Source organism: Aspergillus piperis (genome assembly GCF_003184755.1).
Source record: "Aspergillus piperis CBS 112811 unplaced genomic scaffold BO85scaffold_5, whole genome shotgun sequence".
Classification (NCBI taxonomy): domain Eukaryota; kingdom Fungi; phylum Ascomycota; class Eurotiomycetes; order Eurotiales; family Aspergillaceae; genus Aspergillus; species Aspergillus piperis.
In genome coordinates, this window is record NW_020291595.1 from 1,340,359 (window position 1) to 1,356,246 (window position 15,888).

Consider the following 15,888-nt stretch of genomic DNA (forward strand, 5'->3'; position numbering starts at 1 on the left):
CGAGCACTCAACCATCCAGTAGATACCGGGATGAGTCCGCGCAGCGTGCCTGAGCAGCTGGCGACTGCGCCATCAAAGTCATCTGCAGCCAGAGATTCGGTCGCCTCACTTTCCAGTGCTCATTCTAGATCGCTCTCTTCGTCCACCAAGACCGGTACTCCCATTCCCCCCAACTTGCTTCCCTCAGCGCCTGCGTCACCTCCCACGCCTGCTCCCAGTCCGACTCCTCATCAGAGACCTCCCACCTGGCAGACACCCGACGAGGAAGACGATGCCTTTCTGCTGAACGCTCGGATACATTTCTCTTCTCTCTCCAACGCTCGGAAGCAAAAGTTCTTGGAGGGCATATTGGGGCTGTGCGATAGCCAGCATCTCAGCTTTGTCTCCAGCTATGTTAGCCCCCGGTTGAGAAAAGATCCGTTTCAGGTGTTCCCAAATGAACTATGTCTGAGGGTGAGTTAGTTACCTCTTCCGGTGCGGATGTCCTCACCGCTCGAACAAGGCTGACATCTGTCTCGCTTGGCTTTACTAGGTCCTATCATTCATCGATGACCCGAAAACATTGGCAAGATCATCCCAAGTATCGAAGCGCTGGCGGGAACTGCTGAATGATGACATTACGTGGAAAAACCTATGCGAAAAGCACTCGTATGCATCCCGGAGGCTGTCAGAGGATGATCGGGACTTCGTCGACCCTTTCCATGGTCAGCCTTTGCATGCTGTGTCCAGTACTCAGTCCTTGAGCGGGTTGCAGAGGAGACCTCCTGTGGCTACTCTCCAGCCTCGAGAGGGTCTGCCCGACGTTTCGTCGCGCTCTTTGTCGGGAGACTGGCTCTCCCTGTCGGGATACCCGTCACGCAAGAGACGGGTCCGACCATTGTCCTACAGATCGCATTTCAAGCAAAAATACATGGTGGAATCTGCCTGGAACAAGGGTGGGCGCTGTACGCAGCGACACATCACACCCGACCAGGGAGTGGTCACAAGCCTGCATTTAACCCCCAAGTATATCGTGGTCGCGCTAGACAATGCCAAGATTCATGTATACGATACCAACGGGGATAACCAAAGAACTCTTCAAGGCCATGTGATGGGCGTATGGGCGATGGTTCCCTGGGATGACATTCTTGTGAGTGGTGGGTGCGACCGTGAAGTGAGGGTCTGGAACATGGCGACCGGGTAAGCAAACTATGACGGCCTGCAGTCGGAGGTCACTACTGACGAACAAATCAAATTAAAGTGCCTGTCTCTACCTCTTACGTGGCCATACGTCAACCGTGCGTTGCCTCAAAATGTCCGACAAGAACACGGCGATCTCGGGATCACGGGATACAACGCTGCGGATATGGGATCTGGCCTCGGGTACCTGCAAGAACGTTCTCGTCGGGCATCAAGCTAGTGTCCGCTGCCTGGCCATTCATGGAGATCTTGTAGTCTCGGGAAGCTATGATACTACGGCACGCATCTGGAGCATTTCTGAGGGCCGATGCTTACGGACGCTCTCGGGCCACTTCAGCCAGATCTATGCTATCGCGTTTGATGGCAGACGCATCGCCACTGGCAGTTTGGATACCAGCGTGCGGATCTGGGATCCGCACTCGGGCCAGTGCCATGCTATCCTCCAGGGCCATACCTCCCTAGTAGGACAGCTACAAATGCGGGGAGATACCTTGGTCACTGGTGGTTCTGATGGGTCTGTCCGGGTCTGGTCGTTGACCAAGATGGCTCCCATTCACCGACTTGCGGCTCATGATAACAGCGTTACCAGCTTGCAGTTCGACAGTTCCAGAATCGTCAGTGGTGGTAGTGACGGTCGTGTCAAGGTGTGGAGTTTGCAGACCGGCCAACTACTCAGAGAACTGTCGACACCGGCAGAGGCTGTTTGGCGAGTTGCCTTTGAGGAAGAGAAAGCTGTGATCATGGCTAGTAGAGCAGGCCGCACAGTGATGGAGGTAAGGAACATTCGCTCATTTTTTCCCTTGTCTCTTACATTTTACCACAGACTAACCGGGAATGAATGTGTTCTAGGTCTGGACTTTCTCACCACCACCCGAAGAAGATGGCGACGATGCTGTGATAGTGGAGAGTGCTTCCAGTACGCCGGGTCTGCGCCCCACGAGTAACGACAGCCGACATAGGGAGCGCTATTCGGACCCCCCGCCTAGTGTGCCGCTCAATAGTGACGATGACCAGGCCATGGTGGATGCCCCGGCCTCTTGACTGGGGATTCCACCTTCGCAATGACTAGCACGTCCTTCTTTCCTGCTTTATGAATCCAAGCGTTACCGTCTATATACCTATTGTTTTAGCGCCTGATTTCAACGACCCGGCTGGTCCAACCTGAGTGTCGCTAGGCAAACGAGGCGCGGTCAGCGTTGCCAGGTCATCGAACATCAGCATTCGCATTCTGGGTGTTTGGTCTAAACGGATCTCTTTTCTTTCAATTTTCCGGTCTTGTTCTCGAAATTTTCATGGGAAACGTGGAGTGGAGTTACAAAATGGCAAAGGGTGGGCTACTTGATGCGTTGTACCTGCAGGAGTCTTAGGGGCACCGTGATTGGCTCATGATATGTTTACCTCTACTTTTTGTTTTTCGAGGGTTAGATGATACCCGCCTCGGGAGATGATGTATTTACCATTTACAGACGATTTGGTGTTTCTACTGTTGGTCCTACAAAGCGAAGACATTGAGCTTACCTTTCACCACGACTACACCCCAGCGTGCCTTGTCTCCCTTGGTGAGGTTTTTCTTTCATTTGTGTTCAGATAGTCAGTTCTTAGAAGTATCCCGAAAGGGCTCCGAGATGAGAGGAATAGAGACCAGAATAGATAATAGCGTATGCATCAATTTAAACGAAAGGGGTCGATAAAGTGCCGTAATGCTGTGGGGTGGTACATGTAGTCGGGGTTGTTTCTCGTTGATAATGGAGATCACCTGACTGGCCCCTCAAAATGGCAAGACCCCGTATTCTACGGTTCTTTGTGTCGATCCTTCAAGGCACCAGCTGCGACGACGCCATCAAACTTTTGATATATTCGCTTCACGAAGCACTTAAAAAAATTGTCCTCATCTATGTCGCTTCCACTGCATGATCTATCCCGCAGCTGGGCCCCTATTAAGTAGACGAAGATGGTGTACGGCGGGAAGCCAAGTACGGGGTGCCATTTGTGTCGCAAACGGAAAATCAAGGTAGGACAGATCTGCAGACTTGACATGTCATGGCACATCATGCCCCTTGCATATCATTCCACCCCAATGGGTATGCTGTTCATCTGTATGACCCCACGCTAAGCTGCCTCTCAGTGCGATGAAGGCCGTCCGGGGTGCCGAAACTGCGGCATACACGGCAAGCCATGCCCGGGCTACCGACCGGATGGGATCTTCCGGAATGAAACGTACAAAGTGCAGCAACTCATCCATGGCAAGGCCAATGCCTGCTCTTCCTCGTCAAGTAAACAGCAGCCCAGCAACCATGATGTATTAAGCGGCGGCAAGGATCTGCAAGTGGCGACATTGCCCGCTTATCATATTAGCGATTCCACATGGGAAGAAAGAGCAATCTGCTATTTCTTCGATCAATTCACCATCGTGGAATGCAATGCACTCGGCGGCATGGGACATCTGGGGTTCCTTCCGTCTTTGTATGCTGACTGTCGAGATCAGAATCTGGGTAACCCCGCATCATTGTCTTTACGATTAGCTGTCGATGCAACGGCCCTGATGGCCCTCAGCAATAGGGTTAATGTGCCCGGGGTTGTGACCCAGGCGAGACATCGCTTTGGATTGGCGCTGCGACGTCTGCAGGAGGCGTTGGATGTGCCGCTTGAGGCGGCGAAGGATGAGACGTTTGCGACGTTGGTTATTCTGTCTTTGTTTGAGGACATCTCGGGAGATCGCCATGGGCTTACTAGTGCGCATACGGTGGGATTTGAGGCGCTTACGAGACTGAGGGGGGAGAGTCAGCTGGGACATGCGGCGGGTTTGGATATGTTCAAGTATGCGTATGTTCGTATGGTGAGTCAATTCGGATGCCTCTGTTTAGTAATGGATGGGTGAATGCTAACGGATAGTCCAGCAAATCGAGTTCCTTTTGCTAAAGGGGAAACCCAGTCTGGACTCTGATCGACTAGTTGAGCGTCTCGACAGCGCAGATCCGCTACAATCCCTTATGATAATTGCGTCCAAGGTCAGAAAGCTGATTTCAGAGCCAACATCTGTTTCGGATTCCTTGCAATCTGCGGGGATCACGAAGCTAGCGTCATGGATCGACTCTTGCAGACGCTTGGATTCAGAACTGTTTCAATGGACCCAAACCTTATCGGACATCTGGCTACCCCTCGAGACCCGATCACACACCGGTGAGGATGCACTCACGTACCGAGAGATGATTGCTGCGGTTATCTGGGCCCACTACCGTGTCCTTCGAATCTTCATCCACAGCGTCTTGGCAGATCTCTTCCGAGCACTAGTCTCTCTGGTTGACTCCCCCGGTATTCAGCAAGAAGCGTCTCAGCATGAGGCAGATGGCCTACGGCTAAGCCTCGAGATGGTCTCCGATTCTTGTCGGAGTGTACCATTTTGCTTTGGGGAGATTGATATGTTTGGAAACCCGATGCCACCGTCTGAGCAGGGGATGTCTCGGGTTCGAGCTTTCTACCTCTATACTATGCTGTGGCCTTTGTGGTATATTCTGTCGTGTGGACTGGCTACGCCCGAACAGACGCAGATGATCCGAGGCGTAATGGCCCGGACGGGCTCGGAAGCTGGCATCAAGCTGGCTACTATGTTGGCGAGTTATGATGGGCGGGATGTCATGTCGAGCATGCCACAATTGTACTCTTTGGAACGGCCGGTGAGGGAGGTGTCCGTCATGTAAGTAGGGAAGGTCGGACTCATGCACATGGGGTATCCCGCGGGGCTAACATGAGGTTGGACAAACTTTACCTGTAAATTAATATGTATATATTTGCTACTCGTAATAATTCAACTACTGCTTCTTGGAAAAGAAATAACCGCAATGGACCGAACTTGGCTGGGGCCTGTTTCAAGCCATCGGCCGATCATTGCAACGTAAGTCTTACCATTGTCATCATTCATGATACGGATTATCACTATTTGATAAAGCTGGATTAAATTCGTCCTTTGCCCAACTGCTACATCGAGGTGGTGTCTCCCTTCGGATCTTTGAAAGAGAGAAACAGTCAGTCTCAAAAACACGTCCTTATCACCTGCCCTGGTAGCTGCAAGTTAGCGATACATAATTTGCCGAGTTCCCTTCCCTAACATGGATTAGTGCCTCTCAACCAACCAGGAAAGCGATGTGTTACGTAGGCTCTCTCTAGATAACCCTTGATACTTCTGCGGAGAACCCATGACACACTCCACCACTCTTAAGCGCCAGGCGTGCATTGCATGCAACCTCGCATGCATAGTTCCAGCCAGCCACCAGCTGGAGGGAGAAAAGCAACGATGGAAAGTCTCCTTGGATAGAGGTGTCTAAAGCATTGTGCGAGGGGCGCCCTACTTTTACATCTGTCAGGTTGCATTTCAGTTTCAGTCCACAACTCATCCATTATGTCGTCGCTTCGGGAAATAGACAGACCTCTTCCGTAGACTCATGATGTCAATCCCATATATAGTCTTTATGTCCATCCCTAACTACACTACTACAATCAACTCCGTGTGCATCTTAATGCATGATGTAGATGTCTGCAACCTCTGCCGTCCAACAGAAACAAACATAATGACATCAGCACATCTATCAAACGACCCATGATCACATATGCAAATGTGTTCACATTCCTACTTGGATCTTCTCTGCAATGCTAGGCAGAGGTACCCACTACCGACCCATCGAGTAAGTGCTCAGCGAAAAAAAAAAAGTCCATGAGGGATATATTCCAGTGTTTCTCACCTATGAGGTATAAAGAACATGCAATAGGGGCGCTTGGAAGTAAGGCAGCCACTGAGCACCAGTGGAAATTAGTAGATAGGGCCTAGAATGTCGCAGGTGCTGAAGTATGCATGTGGGGTTGAACGGCATACCTACTGCACATCCTACTTGCCACTTACTACTTCCTGCATGTCAGTGAGATATAGTGGGTATCTAATTTGATATAATTCTAGTACAGAGTAGTTCTGCCAATCTGCCAATACCAAGTTCCCTTCTTTTACAGAGAATCTATGACGCACAGTCATATCAGGGCAGTGGTAGTACTGCACAGTTGCCTTCTAGTATAGTGCTTTTTGAGCCAATTGCAATGGCAACTGATATCATGTATACGCGTCACTGACCGATAGTCTTGTGGCTGCCTGATGCACTAAAATTACTCAATGCATCTGCGGTGTGGTTGCTTCTACAGACGCACCCGAAATGTCCTTCTACCCTTCACATTGACAGACTGTTTTCGGAACCCTAACCCTACTGGGATTCTATGTACTTACCATTCATGTTGTAGCTAGATAATCCTGCGACACATCATCATCATCATCAGTACCAAGGAACCTTGCGAGCATTTGTCCAAGAGGGAAGACATGAGGCATTCTATAAGCAATTCACATCGGCTCAGCTGATAGCAAAAACATGTGGTAAAAGTAATAACTGCCAGTACGACAACCAAATAGGTATATATTAAGCCAATATTGCAAGAGATTAGGAAATGTAACGGGTAGCAGGCGGTGGATGAAATTCAATGATCGAAACTCGAGCCTCCAACTATACAGTATGAGAGTAAAGTGCGGCCATCAAAACTGCCGACCTTCTTCAAAGGATAACGCAGGGGCAAATCCACCCCTCGTCCGGCGGCGGTTGGGGAATACCCACAGCCCTCATCCTCTCTTGCAACCTCTGCTCCTCGCGTACCTTTTCCCCAATCGTAACCCAGTATTCGCTATCGCTCTTACCTGTCGTTTCCCTCTTCGCATCCTCGATCAGATTTACCCTTCGCCGTGCCTCAAGATACGACCTGTCGTGTCGCTGAGTTTCCAAGATCATCCGCACAACGTCCTCGTGCAGAGTTCGGAGCAACCTCTTACCATAAGCCAAATTATCCGCCCCAGTCCCCGTCATACCTTCCAGCGGCTGGTATGCCAAAGCACCCTCCAGCAGCATGATGTTCTTAAATGCCAAGCATTGATTCTCGTCTAGACGCTGAATAACGTCTTTCTCGATGCCCATAACACGTTGCTCTTGCGCCTGTGCAGTGTCGGCATTTGCTGCAACGTCGTCTCTGCTCGGAAGGAAACTACTGGCTATCAAAAATGGGATCAGGAAGGGGAGGCCGATAAAGCGCATAACAAATGACCATAGCCAGCTGACGGAGCCTGCGATTTCACCATTGAGCTGTTTGATCTCCTCCTGACGCCGATGAATCGCACCGTTGGGCTGCAGATCCTGTATTATGACATCGTGGCATTTCTTTGCGTTGGTTATGGCTGTGCATAGGGGAATTGAGGGTCTTTCTTCAATATCTGGGCCGCTTGTTTAGCTGCAGATATCAATAATAACCGTGGGTGAAAATTTTGGCGGTGCATACCTTCTAGGCTCCATGAGCGATCTTGCAATATCTCGGCGCGTATGGAAGGGATGGGGCTGTAGAAGATACAATGGACAGCCTGATTTGCCGCGCTGCTAAACATGGCTGAGATTTCATGCCACTCGGGGTCCATGCTGGAGAACTTGCACAGAGTTCTATGTGTCCGGTTCGGCGAATAAGTGACTTGCTTGGGACATTCTTTCAAGACAGCCGAGCTCTTATCGACAATCTGGGTCGCATTAGAAAGATACAAATTTCTTCATACTTTTCAGATGGTAAGGGCAAGGTTTATTCTTACCAACCCAACATTGACTCCCCCGACCACCTCATATATAGTCTCGCAGATCGTAAAGAACCTATACGCCTCGAGGAGAGGCCGGAATCGGGCATTGAGCGCATCATTATACGACGATTGCGCCTCGACAGCTCTTAAGAACGAATCGTTGACCTGGTTGTTGACACTGCGGATGACCCGAGCGGCTGTCTGCCCCCAGGAGGCGTGCTGGGAGCCGTAATGCGGAACGCCGAAGAAGAAAATCCCGTAGGTCATCGCCGATATTGAAGCATAGGTCTCGTCGCCATGGTAAGCAGTCGCAATGGCCTCTTTCACCAAAATCCCGCCCATGCTGTGTGTGATGAAGATTATCGGACGTGCTGGGGCTGCCTAGTAATGTTGCATTCAGATCGTTAGTCAATCAGGCTTATATGTTTTCACGCACGAGGTTGCGTTCTGGGATCCCAAAAACCTTTCGCTTGTTGGATAGACACAACAGCAAATTGTCAGCCTGCTCTTTTATGCCGGCTGCCGATGCTCCAAACAGGATGTTGGCATTGTAACAGTATGCCAGGATCCTTGCGTAAGGGACTACGCTTGGAAGAAGATCTCTAAGCCAGTTTGTGCCAGTCTCCTGGTCGGTCCAGGTATTCTCCGCATGGTCTGACCTGTTTGCGATGTTCATTCCATGAACTGCGACGATACTTGCAAAGAAAATTAGCAAGGTTGTGTAAGTGGTAACTAATCAGCGAATGTCGATAGACTCACTCCAGCCTCGTATTTGGCGGACAGACGACCTCCTTGAGCCAGTTTGCGTTTGGCGCTGGCTGCTAGAAAGAATATTAACCGTGATGTCAAGGTCTAGACTCAGGGAATAAAATACCATTTTTTTGGAAGCTAGGACAGTTTAACGACGAGGACCTCTAGGTATTCTGGAAAGTAAACCTAGCAGTCTCTCAAATATTTCGATCTCGGTCATGACATACCCCGCTCTCACCTAAACGCCCACGTGCCCCCGGCCAATTCGTAGTCGAATGCATGGTAAGAGCGAATCAAAAAGGGGCAGAATACCTTGCACGGGCGTGTGTTCGCTCAAAAGCAACGACAGCCAATCATTCATGGAGCAATCGGGCACGGAAGTGGTGACGGTTTGGCGTGGTCTGAATGGAATGACAGACGTTGATTGGCAATGGGTGTTCTGTTTCCCGTGGCATGTATATCCTGTTACATCTCGCTGTCTGCCATTTCGTTATCATATGCTGATGTTCACATAGGATGAATGGAAAGTACCACCTCTATGAGCTTCATAGTAAGTCTAACGACTCAGACTGGAAGATGAAGCTGATTGAAGAATTGGATCCGGGCAGGTTGGCTTCGTGCATAAACGCGCAAGGCATCTTGGTTTCCTGTAGTGGATCGGAAACAGAAAAAGCATGGGTTTTTGATAAACCATACGATGGAGAGGAGTATACAAGTAAGTCCCTCAGCTCTCTCTGCAATTTCTCTAGGGACCTTGAACATCATACAGTGGGCTCACACTAAACTTAAACCTTGTAGAAAGACCTTTCGGGCAGCCAGGCGACATTGCGGGAGTCAGCAAACTGTGTGCTGTCAGTCGTTGGTTTGATGAGCCTCGCCTGTTTGGAATCTCCGATGGATATGTGAAGGAATTTCGGTATAACGAGTCTCGAACGCACATCGTCGGCACTCCTATCACGACCACCCGCAGTGTGAATCTTTCGCTGTCTGCGACGGTTCAACAGGATAGCCGTGACAGTCCCGAAACCATCATATTGGCTTATTTTCCGGACGATCAAGACATTATGGGGACATATGTTTGGACCAAAGCAGAGGGATGGAAACATGGACCCCAGATTCTCTAAGACGCTGAGGTAGTGCCCTCTCAGACCAGTAGTGACATTGCGTTCAAACAAGCCACGGGCCGGATGCCGCGTCTGAGAGTGCAGAGCCATCTCTCCAGGCTACATTGTTGATTCAATGTCGTTGTTGTGTATCTAGCTTTCGCGATGCACAGATCTTGCAGCAGAGTCTGAGGACCATTTCAGTAGAGTTGTATTTAGATCGTACGTTTATCCAGACAATAAGCATCGTATACTAGCTGTATTTAATCCGACAGGATTGCGATATTATCATGTCTATAGATAAGGTAACATTGTTGCCCTACTCCTTCCGGCCACCCCGGATGCATTGACGTCATCGATCTGCACTATCTCCGGCGCTGCAGACACAACGACACACAATACTCAGGGGGAATGGAACACAGTAAAGTGAATAATTCACTGCTTATGTAGATCTCCGTTTCACACAAAGAATCATCCATTCCAGAAACGGCAAATCGGGACGTATCCGGCACAGAGAAAAGCCCATTGCGCGGGTGCCGATTAGCCGTTGGACTGGCGAATGGATCTGGACCGCGACTTGTTTGTCCTTCCCAGCTGGAGACTCTGACGACATGGCCTGAGGGCTGACACGGTACAAAGTAAATATAAGTAGTGTGGATAGTACACTTTTTCATCCATTGAATTTTCTTATACTAGATAGTTCCCGTACCTTGCTTGGTAGAATTTCTCCCCTCTCCTCTCCTGTCCTGTGCTCTTAGTTGATAAGCTTCCATTGCTCCCCTCCTCTACTCCCTGGCTAGATAAGCTCCCAGAATGGCGGCACAAAAGCCCAAGTATCCCTTGGGTAAGATTGAACCCAACTCGGCCAAGTATTTCGCCAGTTGCACCCTCGGAGGAATCATTGGTGAGTACTCTGCCATCTAGCCCTCTTCGCATCACCGAGCTTCTATACTAACCACCTCAAACAGCCTGCGGTACGCATAACCATCCCATCTCCAACCACATCCACACCCACACCACCAATCCTAATCCCAATTTCTCCCCACAGGCCCAACCCACACAGCCGTCACTCCCCTCGATCTCGTAAAATGCCGCCGTCAAGTCGACCCCAAGATCTACACCTCCAACCTCTCCGCCTGGCGCACCATCATATCTAAAGAAGGTCTGCGCGGCATCTTCTTCGGCTGGACCCCCACCTTTGTCGGCTACTCCTTCCAAGGCGCCGGTAAATACGGCTTCTACGAATACTTCAAATACCTCTACGGAGACCAGCTCTTCCCGAATGCGAACCGCACCGTCGTCTTCCTAGGCGCCAGTGCCTCGGCCGAATTCTTCGCTGATATGGCCCTCTGTCCGATGGAGGCCATCAAGGTACGCATGCAGACGACGCTGCCGCCGTTTGCGCATACATTGCGCGAGGGATGGAGCAAAATCGTGGCGCAGGAGGGCATGTCGGGCTTGTATAAGGGGTTGTATCCGTTGTGGGCGAGACAGATCCCCTATACCATGACGAAGTTTGCGACGTTTGAGGAGACGGTCAAGTATATCTATAAGACGTTGGGCAAGCCCAAGGAGCAGTTCAATGGGTTGCAGCAGACGGGGGTCAGCTTTTTGGGAGGTTATATTGCGGGAATCTTCTGTGCCATTGTCAGTCACCCGGCGGATGTTATGGTGAGTAAGTTGAATGCGGATCGTAAAGGTGAGTTATCCTGTTTTCTTTTTCATTATTATCGTTTAGGGTGTTTAGGGTTATGGCTGATGATGTTTAGCTGGTGAGGGAGCTATGACTGCTGTGTCGAGGATCTATAGCAACATTGGGTTTTCGGGCTTGTGGAATGGACTGCCTGTGAGAATTGTCATGCTGGGTACATTGACTGGATTCCAATGGTTGATGTAAGTGATGATGATGCTGTGATGAGACTGAGGGCTGGATGCTGACGCAGATATATAGTTACGACTCGTTCAAGGTGTTCCTTGGGTTGCCGACTACTGGTGGGCATTAGCGTGATGTTTACTTCTTTGCACGGATAGATCCGTCTTCTTCTCGTGAACAGTAGCTTTTAGGAGTTAGTGGAATGTAATGACGATAACGAAGCTTAGTGTTTTGTTCATTGAATACTAGTAGTGTAGTGTTATACCCCAGACTCCGCTGACCGCCCAACACCCCGACCGGCAGAACGTGACTGGCTCTGCTTCTGCTTCGGCTTCAGCTCCGACTTGATTCTCGTCCCATCCATTCCTCTCAGATCCGCCTCGCTGCCATCCAATTTACCTCGGGGAATCCCTTCTCATTCATCAATCACCCTGGGTAATCTTTTTACCTGTTCGAAGTCACTCGCGCCCCCCCACTATAACTCCCCCCCCCCCCTAATCGCGCATTTCCGAACATCCTAAATCCATCCCCAACCTCTTCGCTCCTCCGACATCCCTTGACCATCAGACCAACACCACAACAACACTCATCAATCGCACCACTCAATCCCACCATCATCTACCTCTCGCTAACCACACCACCCCCGACCACAATGGAAGAAGCCCGCCAACCCTCGACAACCTCCAACCCTCCCAGCGTCGAAAACGCCTACAAACGCAAATGCCTGGCCCTAAAGAAGCGCCTCAACGAAATCGAAGAGGAAAATGAATTGATGCGTCTCCGCAACCGTCGCGGCTGGCAATACATCCAGAAAATGCGCCTCGAGTCATGCATTCTCCTCGAGCGACTGGCCAAGGTCACCGGCATGACGGAGGAAGCGCAGGCCGGCGTGAACCCGGAACTGCGCGCCCGAGCATCAGCCATGATGACGAATGTCGCAGCAGTGACGGGTGGAGAGACGGGGAAGAATGGTGCTGCCGGCGCGCCGCAGTTCCTAGAGGACGAGACGGAGGGGAGTTCCGATGAGCAACCGCCTACTGTAAGTTCTACCTTTTCCTCTACCGTCTTTGGTAATATTTAGGGTTTGAAGGTTCGCTAATGGTAATGGATGTGATTATGTACAGCCCCAGGAAAGGCCTCTGCGCGTGAAGCGATCCAGGAAATCCAACTTGCCCAATGATGCCAATTTAGAGGATGAGGCAGCGAACAATGAGAACAACAATGACAGCAACAGCAAAGATAAAGAGAAGGAGAAAGACGCCAAGGATAAGGATGCGACGGAATCTGGCGCCGCAGCAGCTGATGGTGATAACGGTAATGGAGATTCGTCGTCCTCGTTGCCGCGACTAGCCCCCGCCCCGTCGCAGGATGATATGACCTCGTCATTCCGCGTTCAACCGGGTAGTAACGGGTCCGCGAATGATAAGGAGGGTGCTACTAGTGATCGCGGGAGCCATAACCCTGAATCTGCGGAGCAGAGGGGTGATGGTGGTGTGGAGGATGAGACGACGCCGATGGATATGGATGCCAAGGAAGAGGAGGAGGAGGAAGCAAAGGAGGAGAGGGAGGGTTGATTATCGAACTTATACCATAACCGTACCCTAGACTTTTCTTTTCTTTTTTTTACTTTATTTTTTTACCTTTATATGGACTGTTTTCGTTTCCTTTCGTGGTGGTCTATTTTTTTTCTTCTTCCCTATGTGCTGTTCTGGTAATGGGTGTTACTTCATCGTCGGGTTATATTTCGTCGTCTTCGGGGTTTGGGGCCTTGTTTTTCTGGGCCCCTCTTCTATCCTCCCTCTTTAACTCTTCTTATGTGTTCTATAGTATACGATGGGCAAAAAAGCGTTATTATTTCTTTCTTGTGTGTGTATGTGTAAGAGGGGGAAGTATGGATACCTGCCTGCTTCATTATAGAATAGTCAGCCTTTTGCTCTGTGTAACCAGTAGATACTAGTATATGTGCATCGATCATCATGTCTCGCCATAAATACTTGAATATCACATGACACAAGGCCAGACAGATGATGGTTCTTGTACGGGAAAGCCCTTTCAGGACGAGATACCGACTCTGGAGCAATCAATGGGTGTAATATACAGCATAAGAGAAGCTATCGTGCTTTGCCGGGAAAGTTGATACTAGATACTAAATATAGATAGATAGATAGGTATTGTCCGTAGCGATGCAAGGAGGGCTTTGCTTTGATAATTCCCACTTTCACTCCTGTTCCCATTTAAATGACACATGTATGCCCGAACCCCTAAACTCCGCTGAAGCGAACGAATACTGAAAGAGAACACTCAGTGTGGTATGGTGTGATGTCATGGTGATGGGGCTGTAGATGTATAGCAAAGGGTGTTATTGGGTGATGTAAACAAGGCAAATAGTAGTAGCAATGGTTAGTAGAAAGGGTAGGTAGTGTTCACTCCACGCCAGCGTACAAGTCAACTACGATGTTGATGGCTGCGACTAGAATTTCTGCCGCAATGAGAACAATTACTGTGACGTGTGTTAGTTGATCAGAACAGGTTGATGCAGGGGGTGAGAAGGTGCTTACCGATCCATTCAAGATACTCACCGTGGCGGTGAGTTAGTTGATCTTTGAGGACGGCGAGAAGATCCGCTATCACGTCCAACCGCTCAGTGAGCAGGCTTACACGCTGGTCCATTTCAAGGTAGCTGCGGACGGCCTGGTAAACCGGTTCTAGTTGGGGCTCGGCCCACATGAGTTCTGGAGAGTCTAGAACCGAGCCTTGCAGGTGGATGTTGATCCGTAGGATGAACAATTCGCCGATTTGCATGTTGATCTGGCGTCGGGTGAGATTAACACTGCCTGTCTGGGCGATCTGAGCAGGTAGGGGTGCGGTGTTGGAGATGGTCTCAGATACGAGGTCTTCGAATAGGGAGGTCTTGACGGATTGGGCCAATGCGTGGGAGATGGCCAGTTTGATCATGTGGTTACGCGGGTCGCGCAGAGAGATGAAGTCGTTGTATATCCGGGCTTGATATTCGCGAGCATAGTAGAAATTGAAGTTCTCGACCTGGGTATCTTCGGGACTGAGGATGGAAGCGGCAAACTTGGAAACATCGGATAGGAATCGTGACTCGTGTGCAGGTGACATGCCCCATATTACGACGGTGCCGTAATCGAACAGGAACACTTCAGGGGTATGGATCGTCGTGTCGAAATCGGGATGTACATCTCCTTGGTGGTCCGACACGGCAGTAGTCGAAGCATGGTCCATATCGGTGGCGTGGGATTGAGAGTCCTGTAGGTCTATGAGATCTTCCCGCCGAGAGTTGGTATTATCCTGGACCTCAACCACACTGTCCGAGTAGCGGCGCTCATTAGACGGCCGTTGACTGGGGTGACCGTCTCCCATGTTTATTCCATTATTCGAAAGACCCCATGTGCCATTCTGCTTCTCCTCATAGCCGTAGTCATATGGCGAGTAGACACATTCGTCGTAGAGCTTTGGGTTGGCCCCGCGGGTCTTGGAGCGAGACTTGAGAAATTTGATTATCCCTTCTAGTCGATACGAATTGGCCGTGCAGTAGGCAGTAACTCGCGGCAAACGCTCTCTGTCGGCCTTTCCTAACTTTGCAGCGTGACTCCTCGCCGTGGGTTCTTTAATGCGGGCAATCTGCGAATAGACATCGGACGGAAAGTCATCACCACCGAGTTCCTCCTCAGCCTCAGTCACAGGGTCGGGAAGCAATTTAAGTTTTTGCGCATTTTTCGTCGTTCTTTGCGGTCCGACTTTGGGGGCTGCAGCGATTGGGGTGTTTGTGGTGCTGAACGGAGCGCCATGGCTGTTCCGCCGGCGGAGCTTGCTATTCAGGGCGGAGAGGCCGGTCGGTCGGTAATGGCTCTCCTGAGAATGCGGTGCAGATGAAGAGCCGGATTGGAGAGGTCGGAAGGTGGGATCTGCGGAGGTAGAGTCATGGTAGGTGCTGACAGTTGCCAATGGGTTGAAGGTGACTGTCCGCGGCGGACGGTTTCCTCGCGGTGACGTATTGGAGGAAGTCGGGAGGTGATGCTGGGGGAGGAGCGGAGAGGATTCTGTAGTAACCATGGTGGGATAGGGGGGGTGGGGAGGATGAGACACTGCTCAGAGCATAATCTGCAAATGAATGGCGAATTGCAGGGAAGAAAGTCTTTGGTAATGGGGGACAGATAAAATTGAACAGGAGGGAGGAAGAGGGAGAGGGAGAGAGAGAAGTTGATGGAGAGAAAGAAAGTCGAACCGATCAAATGGAGCTCCAAGCTCTGCACGTGCGCCCGCCAGAGGCTGCCAATCTGCCCAATCCGGTGCCCCTCCTCTTTATGTTTTTTCTCTCT

At 50.4% G+C, this 15,888-nt stretch overlaps 7 protein-coding genes across 7 annotated transcripts; 4 read left to right on the plus strand and 3 right to left on the minus strand.

The window, feature by feature from the left end:
* Nucleotides 1-30: 30 nt before the first annotated feature.
* BO85DRAFT_486330 (F-box/WD repeat-containing protein) lies at nucleotides 31-2,220 on the plus strand (the record flags this gene model as incomplete). The annotated part of the gene is made up of 4 exons (XM_025663383.1): nucleotides 31-453; nucleotides 533-1,179; nucleotides 1,241-1,952; nucleotides 2,029-2,220. 4 exons carry the CDS (start codon nucleotides 31-33, stop codon nucleotides 2,218-2,220), a joined length of 1,974 nt encoding a protein of 657 aa, XP_025517800.1.
* Nucleotides 2,221-2,996: 776 nt separating this feature from the next.
* Nucleotides 2,997-5,002, plus strand: BO85DRAFT_518634 (putative C6 transcription factor). The gene is made up of 3 exons (XM_025664983.1): nucleotides 2,997-3,190; nucleotides 3,305-4,015; nucleotides 4,077-5,002. Exons 1-3 carry the CDS (start codon nucleotides 3,131-3,133, stop codon nucleotides 4,875-4,877), a joined length of 1,572 nt encoding a protein of 523 aa, XP_025517801.1. The 5' UTR covers nucleotides 2,997-3,130; the 3' UTR covers nucleotides 4,878-5,002.
* A 1,519-nt stretch (nucleotides 5,003-6,521) lies between these two features.
* Nucleotides 6,522-9,112, minus strand: BO85DRAFT_518635 (uncharacterized protein). The gene is made up of 6 exons (XM_025664984.1): nucleotides 8,694-9,112; nucleotides 8,579-8,640; nucleotides 8,283-8,514; nucleotides 7,835-8,200; nucleotides 7,537-7,765; nucleotides 6,522-7,471 (listed from the first exon to the last, which is right to left on the minus strand). Exons 1-6 carry the CDS (start codon nucleotides 8,694-8,696, stop codon nucleotides 6,765-6,767), a joined length of 1,599 nt encoding a protein of 532 aa, XP_025517802.1. The 5' UTR covers nucleotides 8,697-9,112; the 3' UTR covers nucleotides 6,522-6,764.
* BO85DRAFT_447748 (uncharacterized protein) lies at nucleotides 8,876-9,866 on the minus strand. Its single transcript, XM_025659781.1, has 3 exons — nucleotides 9,368-9,866; nucleotides 9,168-9,284; nucleotides 8,876-9,119 (listed from the first exon to the last, which is right to left on the minus strand). Exons 1-3 carry the CDS (start codon nucleotides 9,781-9,783, stop codon nucleotides 9,077-9,079), a joined length of 576 nt encoding a protein of 191 aa, XP_025517803.1. The 5' UTR covers nucleotides 9,784-9,866; the 3' UTR covers nucleotides 8,876-9,076.
* A 461-nt stretch (nucleotides 9,867-10,327) lies between these two features.
* On the plus strand, nucleotides 10,328-11,771 carry BO85DRAFT_447749 (putative mitochondrial phosphate transporter Pic2). Its single transcript, XM_025659782.1, has 5 exons — nucleotides 10,328-10,576; nucleotides 10,641-10,646; nucleotides 10,721-11,371; nucleotides 11,442-11,565; nucleotides 11,624-11,771. Exons 1-5 carry the CDS (start codon nucleotides 10,486-10,488, stop codon nucleotides 11,673-11,675), a joined length of 924 nt encoding a protein of 307 aa, XP_025517804.1. The 5' UTR covers nucleotides 10,328-10,485; the 3' UTR covers nucleotides 11,676-11,771.
* A 426-nt stretch (nucleotides 11,772-12,197) lies between these two features.
* BO85DRAFT_486335 (uncharacterized protein) lies at nucleotides 12,198-13,119 on the plus strand (the record flags this gene model as incomplete). The annotated part of the gene is made up of 2 exons (XM_025663384.1): nucleotides 12,198-12,584; nucleotides 12,670-13,119. 2 exons carry the CDS (start codon nucleotides 12,198-12,200, stop codon nucleotides 13,117-13,119), a joined length of 837 nt encoding a protein of 278 aa, XP_025517805.1.
* An 849-nt stretch (nucleotides 13,120-13,968) lies between these two features.
* Nucleotides 13,969-15,622, minus strand: BO85DRAFT_436819 (YagE family protein; the record flags this gene model as incomplete). The annotated part of the gene is made up of 2 exons (XM_025658586.1): nucleotides 13,969-14,045; nucleotides 14,104-15,622. 2 exons carry the CDS (start codon nucleotides 15,620-15,622, stop codon nucleotides 13,969-13,971), a joined length of 1,596 nt encoding a protein of 531 aa, XP_025517806.1.
* Between the last annotated feature and the right edge of the window lie 266 nt (nucleotides 15,623-15,888).